Here is a 13,422-nt window from a genome sequence, read left to right on the forward strand (position 1 = left end):
TACTGGCTCAGTGAATGGCCCTCTGATTGCTGGTACAGAGAGAAAGAAATTCATCTGCCTGAACAACAATGGAATCTAAAAACGGATGCTGGGAATCAAGGAAAATTGCATTTTAGAAGCCATTCTAAAGCAGTACGACGGTGGAGCTGTGTTGGGTGGGCTGCGAGTGGGTTTCTCGTGTAGGATGGGAGGTTTTGTCCTTCCAGCTCGTGCCGCTTAATACGAGATTGCTTCACCTTGAGTCGGTTTGAGGAAGTCCATGGGACTCGTTCCTTACCGGGCCCTTTCCAGCTGCGGGGCTGGTGCGGAGCTGCTTTGTGGGAGCGTGTCCCGCACCCCAATTTCCTGAGGAGCTCAGAGCCAGCCCTTACCCGGCAGGAGCTCCGTGTCCTCTTACCCGGCAGCCTGTTTGGGCCCGGCCGGCGGTCCCAGCGCACCCCGCAGCCCCGGCCCCACGACACATCCCCGATCCCACAGCAGATCCCCCATCCCACGGCACATCCCCGATCCCACGGCACATCCCCGGCCCCACGGCACATCCCCCATCCCACGGCACATCCCCGGCCCCACGGCACATCCCCGATCCCACGGCACATCCCCGGCCCCACGGCACATCCCCGATCCCACGGCACATCCCCGATCCCACTGCACATCCCCGATCCCACCGCACATCCCCGGTCCCACCGCACATCCCCGGTCCCACCGCACATCCCCGATCCCACGGCACATCCCCGATCCCACGGCACATCCCCGGTCCCACCGCACATCCCCGGTCCCACGGCACATCCCCGATCCCACGGCACATCCCCGGTCCCACCGCACATCCCCGGTCCCACGGCACATCCCCGATCCCACGGCACATCCCCGGTCCCACCGCACATCCCCGGTCCCACGGCACATCCCCGGCCCCACGACACATCCCCCATCCCACCGCACATCCCCGGTCCCACGGCACATCCCCGATCCCACCGCACGTGCACCGCGCGCTCCCGCGGCCCCTCCGCTCCCGCCGCGCGCGCGCTCCCGCCGGCCGCGGTGACGTGGCGGGCGCCGATTGGCGGGCGCCGGGCGGGGCGTGGCAGCAAGCACCGCCCCCCGGGCCCCTCAGAGCGCAGCCATGGCGTACGGCGGCCTCGCGGTGCCCATCATCGTCATGAGCGTGTTCTGGGGGGTGGTCGGCGGCGTCCTGCCCTGGCTTGTACCCAAAGGGCCGAACCGCGGGTGAGTGACCGGGGAGCGGCGGGCACCGGCCACCTTCCCCTCCGTCCCCCGCGGGTGTGGGGGGAGGCTCCGGCGGAAGCGGCCCCGGAGCCCTGAGGCGCCCCGAGGTTGCCCGGCCCCGCCGCCGAGGCCCCGCAGCGCCGAGCCCGGGGCCGCCGTAGCCCCGCGGGCTCCCGGCGCAGCGCTGGCGCAGCGCGGACGGGCCTGGGCCCGGCCGAGGTGCAGCGGAGCAGCCGCCCCTGGGGCTGCCAGAGCCGGGCGGTGTCCCCGCGCCTCCGAGCCCCTCACGGGTTTGGGTTTCCCCTGCGGCCCTGGCACAGGGTGCCCACAGAAGCTGTGGCTGCCCCCGGATCCCTGGAAGTGTCCAAGGCCAGGTTGGACGGGGCTTGGAGCCACCTGGGCTAGTGGAAGGTGTCCCTGCCCATGGCAGGGGGGTGGAACGAGATGAGGTTTAAGGTCTTTTCCAACCCAAACCATTCTGTGAAACCTCTGCGGACAGAACGTCCTGTGTCAAGGTGGTTCATTGTCAGGCGATATTTGAGCAACAACTTCCTCTTTCTTTCCTTACTTGACCTTTCCTAACTTACTCCACCATCCTCTGGTTTCACACTGGGTGAGATTGGAGAGGTTGCTGTGGTGGACCTCAGTTCTGGGTTAGATGTGTGCTGGTGCCCTTGCGGCTGAGGACAACAGCAGCGCTTCTAAGCAGAGTTTTTTCCTGCAGTGGTTGTGGCTGCTCAGATTAAAAAGCAGACAAGTTTTTGTCTTTCTCTTTTCTCTAGGAGATAATGGCTTCTTAATCTCTCTTCCTCTCTCTGACACTCCCTCTACTCCACAGGTACCAACTGTCTTTTCTGTCAGTTCTTTATCTAAACTCTCAATATTCCTCAAGCTCTAATATTTCCTGCCTCACTTTCAAACATAATGGGTGTTTTATGCCTGGAAACTTGCCTGTCCTCAGAAATACCTTGGAAATATGGCTTCCAGGCATGGAAGTGTGGGAATTCTGTGGGTCACCAATAGATGTCCTGTCATTATTCCAAAATGTGATTGTTTAACACGTATGAGTAGTGCATTGCTGTGCTGCAGCAATACCTGGTAGTCTGTTCACCTCTCATCTTCTTGAGAAAAATACCCAAAAATCCTCTACGCAAAGCCTGTTCCTGAATAGGCTTGTTCTTCTCCTAACAAAAGAAGTTAGTGCAAACTTTTAACTGCCCTAAGAATTCACATTGCTTAGGTTAAAACTCCCAGTCAGTGGCTGTGGGACTCCCTGGAAGAGCTGCTGAAGCTTGATTGCTGGCTTTGTAGCATTCCTTTGGAAGTTGACAAAGTGCATGTGTATTGGTAGATGAAAAATACTGGATGTTATTCTTGTTGACCTACCATGAGGTTTTGTTACACAGTTGGGGGAGGAAATACATAGAGGGAAATGCCTTTTTATAATTTAAAAAGGAAAAACCACTCCACTTTGCCACTGAGTCCCACAAGCTGCAGAGATGCCTGATAGAAAATCCCATTTCTTCTCCTCCCATTTCAAGCCCATCTGTATGTGTGTAGCTGCAGTTTTACCATTTTCAGTTTCAAGAGCTTGGTTCTTCCTTCTTTTCAGCTTTCCTGTGGTTTCTGACATGGTTGTGTTTCACCAAGAAAGGAAAATCTTCCAGTACAGCTGATTTCACGTGGCTTGTTTGAGATGTTATTTTGTATTCCGTTTGTAAACCCCTCATTCATTATATAAAATTAAAAGTGATAATTTGACACTAAAGCTTTCTTTGAGTAGAATTCTGAAAATGGGGAAAGTGTTTATTGTGTCCATCCAGCCTCAGTGGTTCACTTATGTGAAGGACACTGCACCAGATTTTGCTCCTGTTCCCAGTGATTTTGTTAAATACAGCTGTGAACTGTTTGGCAGAGCTGTGTCAGTCCTGCAGATCTGAGCCTCTGCAGTTTACTCAGCTGGAAGAAGCCAGAACATTCATGTTGAGTCATCTTTCATATGATCAAAGTTAAACTTGTTCTTGTTTGCTGTGGGGTTTTTTCCCTGTGTATCTTGTGGTCAGTCACAACACCACACCTGATCAGCTGTTTCTCCTTCCTCTTGGCAGTGTTATCAACACAATGCTGGTGACCTGTGCTGTTTGCTGCTACCTGTTGTAAGTACAAACAATGTCCTGCCTCTTAAGCAAGGCCCACTGCTGTTGCAATCACAAGTTCCTTTTTTATAGCCTCAGAACAGTTAGAAGCTTTTTGGATGTGTCACAGTGATTTAGACATGCTATTCTTTGACAGCTCTTAAAATTCTGAGTTCTAAGGACCTTCAGTGTGCTGAAGAAAACGTTTTCCCATTGGAAAATACTGAATTAAAAGGAACCTGAATTCCTCTTATACTCTGACACATCACTGTGAGCTGTCCTCTGCATGGACTTGCTATTCCTCCTCTCCAGTTCGCTGCCTCATTTGCTCACAAGTATAATGATAGTTGGTCAGTTCTAAGATTTTCCTGCTTCTTACACTTTTTTTGCCTCCTTCTTTCTACTTTACATTTAATTCTGAGGTAATTCTAATTCTAACCCACTGAACAGTTTTCTTTAAGATTCTTTGAATACATTCTGGTAGAGTGGTGGGTGGAAAAACTTCTGCATGGTGGTTTTTTTAGTGAGACTTTGATATATTAAGATTATTTCTGTTTAAATGCACAGTATATTTTGAGGCTGCCTCCTTTCTGTAGGAGATTTAGTAGCAATAACAAAGTGACTTGTTGAGAGCTCTTCATATAATGGTTTTTATCAGGATTCAAGCCAGCTGTAGCTGGAGGCTGCAAGACAAAGCTTGCTTGTATTTTTCTCTCTCTCTTTTTAAAGACTATAGAGACTTGTAAAAAAAAAAAAAGTGCTGTGAAGAAATAACTTTGAAAGAATTTGTTATGGAGAGTAAAGTGGTAAAAATCTGGTTTGATCTTAAGGGTCAACTTGTAATAAAAATTATTATTTAGAGTTCCATTTGGACCTGAGTAGTATTTGTCCTTTCTTGAACGATTTAGGCATTAGTTATGCTAATCAAAGGAATTGAAAATGAATATTTAGAGAAATGCCATCTCAGTGTTGACATGTTCCAGGAGAGGCCTGTTGGGTTAGACTGTGGTACAACTTAAACAGGCTTGGTTTAGGTTAGTAATGTGATATTCAGGGTTAATACAGGTTTATACTTTTAAAAAATTTATTTCTATTCAGAGTATTTGATATGTGAACTCCTAAGAATTCACTCTTGCTTAACTGTAAAAGTCCAGCAAACTTGGTTCTGTTTTGTATCCGTGGAAGTTATTAAATTAAAGTTTTGCCGAGTGGATATAGAAATTTGAGAAGAGCTTTGCAGTGCAAGCAGCTTGAATTTGGGATGGAAATTTGGGAATCTCAGTGCTATGAAGGTCTCCTTGCCCCGCACATGAAGTGTGTAGCAGCCCAGTCTCATAATAGGTCCCAAATGTTTGGCTAAGAAAGGGCAGCTTTTTTGGTGATTCTTACTGGCTTGCTGCATTTATGTTACAGAGAGTTGGGTGTTTTTTAATTAGGAGGAGGGTTGAGCTTTGTTTTGGTTTTGTTTAAATTTAAAGTTCTTGCTTGGGTTTTTTCTACAGAAATAATGTCCCACTCTTCTAAACGCCTTGAAGCTTAGGGTTTGGTGTCTTTATTGTTTGAAAGTCAGTTTTTCTTGAAGTAGAGGCCATGTGGCATCTGCAGCATCCTCTGGATTATTATATGAAATGTATTTGTTGTAGAATTTCTTAACTTCTAGCTGACTTCTGGGAATTCTTCAAATGTAAAGTGGTATTTCACTTGTAAGTTTAGTTGATTTTTTGTGTAAACAGACCCATTATAAACCCTATTGTCATTAACATGTTTTATAATCTGCTCTTGCATGTCCTGGGGGTAGTTTTGTGGGCTCTAACTTGTTTTCTGAATTTCCTTTGGCTTTTTGCAGTTATACATTGAAAAAAGAGAAGCAGCAAAATCTTAGGATGTTTTCAACCATCAGTAACTGTACCCAACCACATAAACTGCATTTGTAGTGTCTGCTTGCCAGAATGCAACAAAAAGCAGATTTTTCGCCTCATGTTCCAAGATAGAACTTGCCTCATCACACAGTCTTTCTTTTTTCATTTGTTCATTTATTCTGTATAAAACTGTAGAACAGCCCTGGTTGGAAAGGACCTCGGAAGATCTGGTCCAACCTTTTTTCCTCTGTTTTATCCGAACATATGGAAGTTTGTTCTTGTATCCTTCTCCTTTTGGGGGAGGAGGCATTGAAAACATTTCAGACCTTAATTTTGGGTGATTAACGAAGGAGACTAATTTTTCATGCCAGTCTTGAAGGAAGCCCAAAGAATCGTGTCTGAGGGTTCTTTGTTGGATATGTTAGGATTAAAATCATTTCTGCTGTCCCAGGTATTGGTGTGTCCTTAGCAGGTGGCTGCTGCTGTTCTGTGCTCCTCTGTAGAGCTGTTTAGTCTCTGCTAGACCTGCTGTCATACCTATGAGTTACCTTTCCAGTTGAAAATAGGGAAAAAACAATTTCCTGTCTTCATTAAATACAACTTGATTGACAAATTGATTTTCACTGAACTGAAGTCAGTCACATTTCAACTTAAAGCTGTTTCTTCTATATTTAGATTTAGCAGTGATAATTTTGAATAACCTTATTGATTACATGGGATTCATTTGGTTGTTCTATGGAAGATATTTGCATGAGTAGGTGCCTAATTTGTGTACAGATCCTGTACCCAGCAGCCTTCCCAGGAACCTCATAAAATATCAGGCAAAGTCTAAGGAGATACTGCTGCAGAAATTAGAGGTTACACCATACTGTGAGGTTCTGCCAGAGTATAAATCTATTTTGCTGTGCACAAAGCAGTTCCTGAACAGTGCCATCATGTCCTAACAGAGGACAGGGTGCTTGGTAAATCATATTATTTGCTACTGATTCTAACAGAATTAAAATATGGATGCCTAAATTGACATTTAAGCAGAGATAGCAGGGCCTTAATTTGTAACACAAGCACAGACAGATGGCAGTTGTGGTGGGAAGACCTTTTAAAAAATCTTTCTGGTACAACAGAAGGGACTTTAATTTCCTTGTCTGAGCTGGGTAATTAACAGTAACTGTTCTAAGTGGGATCTGGTAGAATTTGAGGACCAGTGGGTGGCTCGAATGCCATACCTGCATTTAGCAACTCTGGAACATTGCATCTTGGATACAGAGGTTTGCTTTACTCTGAATGCTGCATCTTGTTTGGTGGTGTCATGCTGGATTATTGTATAAAGCAGCATCACTTAAGCAAAACATGGGAAAAGCTTTTTCATGACTTACCTTGAATGCAAGGCAGTCGTAGCCTAACAACTGCTTTAAATTCCTCAGCCCTCGCAGAGCAGGGAGGAGGAATGTGCTGCTGCCCTAATGCCACCCTGGCTCAGAGCTCGGGTATCCAGCATGGCCCCAACAAATGCCTTTTGAAAACTCCACACTGCTTTTCCCAAAGCCTGGTTACATAGGTTGAGATTCTAACTGTGCTCCCAGCTCATTTATTTCACAGCCGTGCTGGGCCTGAGCTTGGGAAGCAGCGAGAGGTGAGAGATTCGTGCGTGGAGTTCCTTCCTGCTCTGCAGTGACAAAAGGAATAATGTGCTTTAACAGGCTTTTAGTGTTCTACCCTCCTCCCACTTGTGTTACTTCAGGATGCTGGAGGCAGATGGCACAGTGCTCTGGCACCTTTGGATCTGTCTGTTGGATCTGAAAATTAACCCTCACGAAAGAAATTCCGTAATCATTTCAAGAGCTGATGTGCTTTTCCCTTAAGTAGATTTAATACCATGATTAATATGGTCTCAAAATACATTGTTGTCACTGCTTTGGACAGCAAAGTAGAAACGTGTCAACCTAAAGGTTGTTGGCTGCTCTCAGCGATGCCTTGCTGATGTTTTAATTCCTTTGTAGAGCCTGCTACGTGTTCCAAGGTTTGTGTGACTGATGGACTGCTGCAGGCTCAGCTCCTTGTTTTAGCTGGAGTTCTACCCCGTGCAAAACTGAAAGAGGCATTACAAAGAAATATTGGGAAATTTTAAGAGGATTGATGTGTTTTCTTTAAGTCTGACCCGCATCTTTCACCCGTGGCTGTTCCAGGCGTTTTGCAGCCGACCTGCACTTGGTTTGCTGGTCAGAGCATCAAGGTTTGTGTGGAATTTTCCATGACTGCCTAAGCACTCTGATGCATTTGTGGCAGCTCCCATTACAAAGCTGCTCTGCTTTTTCTCCTCCTTACAAAGCATTCTAGAAATAGCAGACAGATGAGCCAGTGTGTTCACTAAATGTGTTTATATAGTTAGTATTTAACATAGATTTAAATCCATGGAAGCATCCATTGCTTTTTCTGACTCTTGTAACATTTACAAAGCAAATATATCTTTTAACAGTGGAATATTTATTTCTGTTTAGCTTTCCTGGATATTTTCCACAAACTACATTCCTCTTGTTCTCAGTTCTGGCTATAGCTTCTGCGGTGTTAGTTTGTGCTCTGCTCCAGTGACAAGGCTGCTGTGCTGATGATCTGGGGTTTGTATCATATTGGGGTTGTTCTTGTGGAGTTGTTTTTTGCTGGGTTTTTTTTGGTGTTCCTGTAGCATTGTACCCTTTTGCTTCAGCTCCTGTTTCTTGACCTCTGTGCCAGGTTTAAATTCACTTTTATTCAGTCTCTGAAAAATATACCATATCTACAAGGACAGGTTGTCATACACTGAAAAGCAAACGAGAGAGAGGATGTTTCTCAGAGGTTGTTGTTTAAAGGATGCTTCAAAGGCACTGAAAAAAGGTCTGTCTCTTTTATGTTTCCATCTTCTGAGCCCCCAAATACCTGAGTCTCATGTGTCTTAAAACACTTTCCTGTCAAAAGAGAAGTATGAAGGAAATGCTATCAGGTGGTTTTGTGTTGCTTTCAATTGAACAGGACAATCTATTTCAGTTACAGAATGATTTGGTGCCATAACTTCATTGCTGGTGGCTGGTCCTTGTGTGTGAGCTTGACTAGAATTTTTATTTGATCCTAGACCTTCCTGAAATAGCCTTTTCTTCTCTGATAGTCCTCATGCTTTGGACAACCTTTCCTTTGTCACAAGCTCTGTCATTTGTCTGATGTTGTCTCTGTTGGTTTGGGGGGTTGTCTTGCAGTTGGCTGATTGCAATTCTGGCTCAACTCAACCCTCTCTTTGGGCCGCAGTTAAGCAATGAAACAATCTGGTATCTTAGATATCACTGGCCTTAAGGATGTCTGTGCTGTGCTGCAGTTCATTGACTAGGTGAGTATGCTCAGATTTAATGATCTATTCGGTGTGTTAAAGCTTCAGGAGACATTGAGCAGTAGTGTGAGCAGTGTGCTCAAACTACTGCAGCTCTTTTGTAGGAGAAATCTGTCTTTCTGTAGGCTGCAACAAAACATTTTGGATGTTAGTCTTGACTGGATATGTGAAAAGCTTGAACTGAATTATTTATTGACAGTATTTTTCTTTCTATCCTGTCATGTGGTGCTGTGTTCAGGGATTTATAAGGAGAACAAAATATTTCTTCCAAAAAAAAAGTAATTGGACTGGGGTGTTTTTAATAGCTAACATAAGTGGATTTCCTGATCTTTACCAATTGTTAAACCTCTCCTCAAGCCTGCTACCATTTCACCTAAGACCTGCCCTGCTTTCCAAGGCAACACAGAGTTGGCCTCATTCATTTGGGAAGTTGGAGTGGGAACTGCCATTAGAAGGAATGTTCTTTATCTCTTGTCAATACATTGCACTAGCCCTGAGCTCACAGCTTGATGGTTTATTTTGTTTTTAATGACAGCCTGTGTGCAGCTTTAATCCCAGGTGAGCCTGGTGGTTGCTGTCTGGGCAGTGCTGCTGGAATGTGGTTCTTGCAGTTCCTGGGCTTTTTGACAGGGCCAGCAAAAATAAAGCGTTGTACTAAAAGTACCTTGATGCTGTTGGGCTTGTCCAGGAGGGCAGCGTTTGGAATTGAAGGTTCAAATGAAGGAAATGTGGAAACAAGCACCCACGATTATAGTTTTTTAGCTTGTAACTCAATAATTAAACACAGGTTTTTTGTCCTTGTACAACGCAGTCTTGGTTCAGTGCAGCAGGCAGTGACAGTTGATGTTATAGCTCTGTTAAATGCTTTCTGTGAAGTGTCCTGGACATTTGCTCCCCAGTTTCAGAGAAGGCTTCATGTGAACTGGGATGTTGTCAGACTGCAGCCCGTGTGTGTGTCTGTAGCTCCTTTTAAGCACCAAGCAGAAGCTAAAGGTAGACTTGGCCCTGTTTCAACTCCAGGCCTGTAATTAGCTAAGTCAGTCAAGCAGAATTTCCTCGGAGCATTTTCACTGCTTGGGTGCTAACATATAATTAGTTAGCTAAAACAGAGAACAGCGTGTTTTGGTAATGGGCACCCAGATCCCTGAATCCCATAGGATGATTCAGTTGCCTGGGATCTGAAACTGAGATGGAGTTATCTGGACATAAAAATTGGGCTTCATGGTCTGCATGTTGAAGCCAGCAAGGACAGGCAGGAGGTGAGACACAACCTCTGGACGCCTGCTAACAGAATCAGGCCTTTCCCCTTCCATTTCAGTGAAGGATTTTCCAGAGAACTGGAGTTAAATTCATACCAAAGAAGAGAGGGAACTTGTATGTTTGAAGATGACTGCAGAATTTGTGAGGAGCTGTCATTTTTAAACTTACTGATGGAGTGTTTAAGCCCTGCATAGCATGTGTTGTGTTACAAGAAGGAGTTTGTTTTAAGCTTTCATCTGATTTCATTGGCTTGATTTCCGAATAAAATTAAGATTCTTGTCCCTGAAAAAGAATTACTTAAGAAAGTAAAAGCATATAATAATCCTCAAATATCTGTTCTTTGTTGTTTGAAATGGGCTGTCACAGGTCACAGCACTCCAGTCTTGTTTGAGTGCTGTTGCAGGGCTGAGGGAGGTGCTCTGTGTCCTGTCCCTGCTCCTGTGGAGTTTCTGACTAGACAGGAGCTGTGAGCGAGATTCCATCTGATAACAGTTGGGATATCTCTCTGACACTGCATGGATTCCCATCAGTGTAGCAACCAGTTATTTCTGGATTTTGAGATGTGCTTTTCCAGCATTCAAGGAACATGTACTATACTTGTTTCTGCCTCCTGTTCCTTTCAGTTGAGGTTTGGGTGGATTAGTATGGAAAATGGAAAGAGAATGAAGTGCTAACTCCCAAAGTGGAAAGATCCTTAAAAATAAGGATGATTTAAGCAAACCCATTTTACTTTACCAACTGAGCAAGCTGAAAATGCTCCAGTGAGCTCCTCGTGTTCTGCTGAGGAGCTCTGCGTATGCTAACTTGATTGATCTGTGCCAAATTACACAAGTTTGCTCTGTGTTTTCAGGCAGTCTCTCTCCCATCCAAGGGATGATTTTAGAGTAATTCATTTGATACTTCACCAAGTTAATAGCTTGGATGGCAGCGTGTAAGAGCACACAAAGCTCTGTAGCCGTGGTAAATCCGGGCTGTGGACTCTTCCAAACTGTGATCCAACACCGCCTTTTCTCCTTTACTCAGTGAATTCACAGTCTGTGTTCTCAGAGCAGGAACTGTCTTTGTGCAAGTCCAAGAAGGGCTGTTATCCAGCTCACTGGATGGCGTTAGAGCAGTGAAAACATTTGAGGGAAATAGTTGTTCTACCAGCTTATAATGTAACTAAAACTACTTGCAGTAACTTCAGAAATGAAACTGCCAAGAAAACATCCACACAGATGAATTATCTCCAGTTCTTGACCATTGCTCAGTGCATTTGTGGAATGGAAATAGCTGTGGTTAACAGCCAGGCTTTCAATTAGCAAACTGTCTCCATGGAAAGGAATAATAAAGTTGCCTCTTGCTTTGCAGGTGAAGAAGAGATGAAAAACTGCACTGACCCAAAGGTGCCCTTTCCGTAGCTGTTGGATGCGAAGCCTGGCAGTAATGCCTTAACCTTTCTAATGTTCTTCAAGTGGCTTCTTCAAAGTCCTGTATTTTTTCCTACTATACCATTTAACAGTGTGCCTAATGCAATTTATACTCCTCTTTGGTACTGTCAATTTTTGACTGTTAACTCCAGATGTGATGAAAATTTCTATTTTTACGGGTCGTGGGATCACATTTCCTGTTCATTTTATCTGTAATAACAGTTTCTGTTTGCAGGTCTTAGGTTGTCTGTCATTGTGCTGTTCACCCCTGTTCTGTTTGCACTGGACAAAAATGTGTGCAATAAACTGTGAGGAGAGGAGAAACAGTGCTACCATGTGCTGATGGCAATTTTTTTTTTTTCCAAATGAATTGTATTCTTGAGAAATCTGGCCTTAAATTTCTCATGCCTGGAAATAAAACTAATCTTTTGCTTGATACAAAATGTTCTCGTGCCGTGTTTAACTGTTACTTTTCTGTGGGTTTAATCCCATACTTGGAGTTGAGCTGAGGAAATTTAGGTGATGTGGATAAATTGTAATTAAGTTAAATAGTGGGAATAGATGGGCAGCTTGTTGCTTGTATCAAGACCTCATAGTGATTTTGACAGGAGGCTGATTTACTCCCTGGCACATTTGAAGGATATTTATAGGAGCAAATGGCTTGAATTGAACAGCAAACATTACAGTTGTTTTGTACTGACCTGACACTTGCATGTGGAATTGCAGACCTGGGAATGCACATGACAACGTGGGCAAGAGGTTCCTGAGGCTCCTCAGTGTCAGCCGAGTCTGTGGGGTTGGGGATGGATCTGGTCAGTTGTTTGCTGAGGAGTAGCTTCAAAGCATGTAAATGCTGCTTCCTGAATGCTTCCTTACCTCATGTCCAGATAAATTACAATTATTCCCTTTATTGTTATGCCCAACGACATAATAGAATGGTTAATATTTTATTTGCTTTTCCCTCTTGGATAGCACCATTAACTTGTTCAGTGGGCCAGCACTCATTACTACACAGGAAATTCCAAGATCCTGACATGTAACTTGCAGTGATCCAAAACCGGACAGTGTGAATTGCAAAAGAAGGAAGAATGTGCCCGTTATTACAAATAAGCATAACAGCTGTTGGGACTGGAATAGTGGATTTTTTTATGTTACTGTCTAAGAGCTGTATTTTACCATGCAAGATGCTGTACACAGTCATGTTACACAGTCTGTACCAAATAATTCCTGGGAAAATTGAAACCAAGTGATCACATAAAAACTTAAGGTTGTTGTTTGACTTTTGTGGAGAATGAGGTATGTTGACATTGTATGAGGAGGGGAAGAGAAATACTTCAAGACATTGTTGACAGATGTGAGATTTTAAGATATGTTGATCTGCTTGTCATATTTACCCTAAAGTGAAATATCCCAGAAGAAAACAATCAGTGACAAACAGTGCTGTTAGTTTATTGTGTTACCACTGTCTTTAACAAGCTTTCTATTCTAGGTTCTAAGCTCTCACTTGCTCTAGAAGAGAGAAGTAACCCAGAGTTCCCATGGGGTCTCACTGGTGCTGAACTTAATGGAAAGAGCTATTCCACGCCAAGAAGCCACAGAGTCATTCAAACTTAGGTGCTTCCCAGAAAGAAATTCCCCTTTTTCAGCATGGTTAATATTTCCTCTGAAGCAGATGCCAGGTGGTGGCATGACTGAAGAAGCTGAAATAATAATGGATTGTGTCTGTTCTGTAGATGTTGTATGACTTTCTCTCTGCATGGTGGTTATGGAATGGTCTGCTCCATGTGTGCCAGGAATTAACACTGCTTGGGATAATTTCTTTTTTTGCATGACTGCAGGAAATGAGAACAGAGGGATTCAGCCACTGGTGTTTAACAAACAATGCAGGTACCAGAGCCTTTATCATGCACTAGTCTTTGTTTTCTGACAGCAGAAGAGAACACGGAATGTTCAAGTAATAAAGAAAGAAATTTGTGCTTGAAATGGAAAACCTGTGCCTGTGGTGAAAGATATTTGGGTAAAAAAAATTAGGAAATTGAAGGAAACTGACTCCGCAGTCAAGTTGTGAAGACTTTTAAGTCATAAACTCTGGCAACGTGCAGAGTGAGAATTTAGGTCAGGGTCATTTCAAATGCTTTTTTCTGCTTTTGTTCATATTGTTTAGGAAATTCTAATATTTGCATCTC

At 44.3% G+C, this 13,422-nt stretch overlaps 1 protein-coding gene across 1 annotated transcript; it reads left to right on the forward strand.

The window, feature by feature from the left end:
• Positions 1 to 1,070: 1,070 nt before the first annotated feature.
• ATP6V0E1 (ATPase H+ transporting V0 subunit e1) lies at positions 1,071 to 11,679 on the forward strand. Its single transcript, XM_032125134.1, has 4 exons — positions 1,071 to 1,221; positions 3,330 to 3,377; positions 8,440 to 8,567; positions 11,178 to 11,679. The coding sequence occupies exons 1-3, from the start codon at positions 1,118 to 1,120 to the stop codon at positions 8,531 to 8,533; spliced, it is 246 nt and encodes an 81-aa protein (XP_031981025.1). The 5' UTR covers positions 1,071 to 1,117; the 3' UTR covers positions 8,534 to 8,567; positions 11,178 to 11,679.
• The last annotated feature ends 1,743 nt before the right edge of the window (positions 11,680 to 13,422 follow it).

The sequence above is a fragment of the Corvus moneduloides genome, chromosome 15, assembly GCF_009650955.1.
Source record: "Corvus moneduloides isolate bCorMon1 chromosome 15, bCorMon1.pri, whole genome shotgun sequence".
Lineage (NCBI taxonomy): Eukaryota > Metazoa > Chordata > Aves > Passeriformes > Corvidae > Corvus > Corvus moneduloides.

Excerpts from the sequence above, each read along its gene's own strand:
- ATP6V0E1 (XM_032125134.1), top strand. The coding sequence starts at position 1,118 with ATGGCGTACGGCGGCCTCGCGGTGCCCATCATCGTCATGAGCGTGTTC. Across the intron at positions 1,222-3,329 it reads CCCAAAGGGCCGAACCGCGG|TGTTATCAACACAATGCTGG; the intron begins GTGAGTGACCGG and ends TCCTCTTGGCAG. Across the intron at positions 3,378-8,439 it reads GCTGTTTGCTGCTACCTGTT|TTGGCTGATTGCAATTCTGG; the intron begins GTAAGTACAAAC and ends GTTGTCTTGCAG.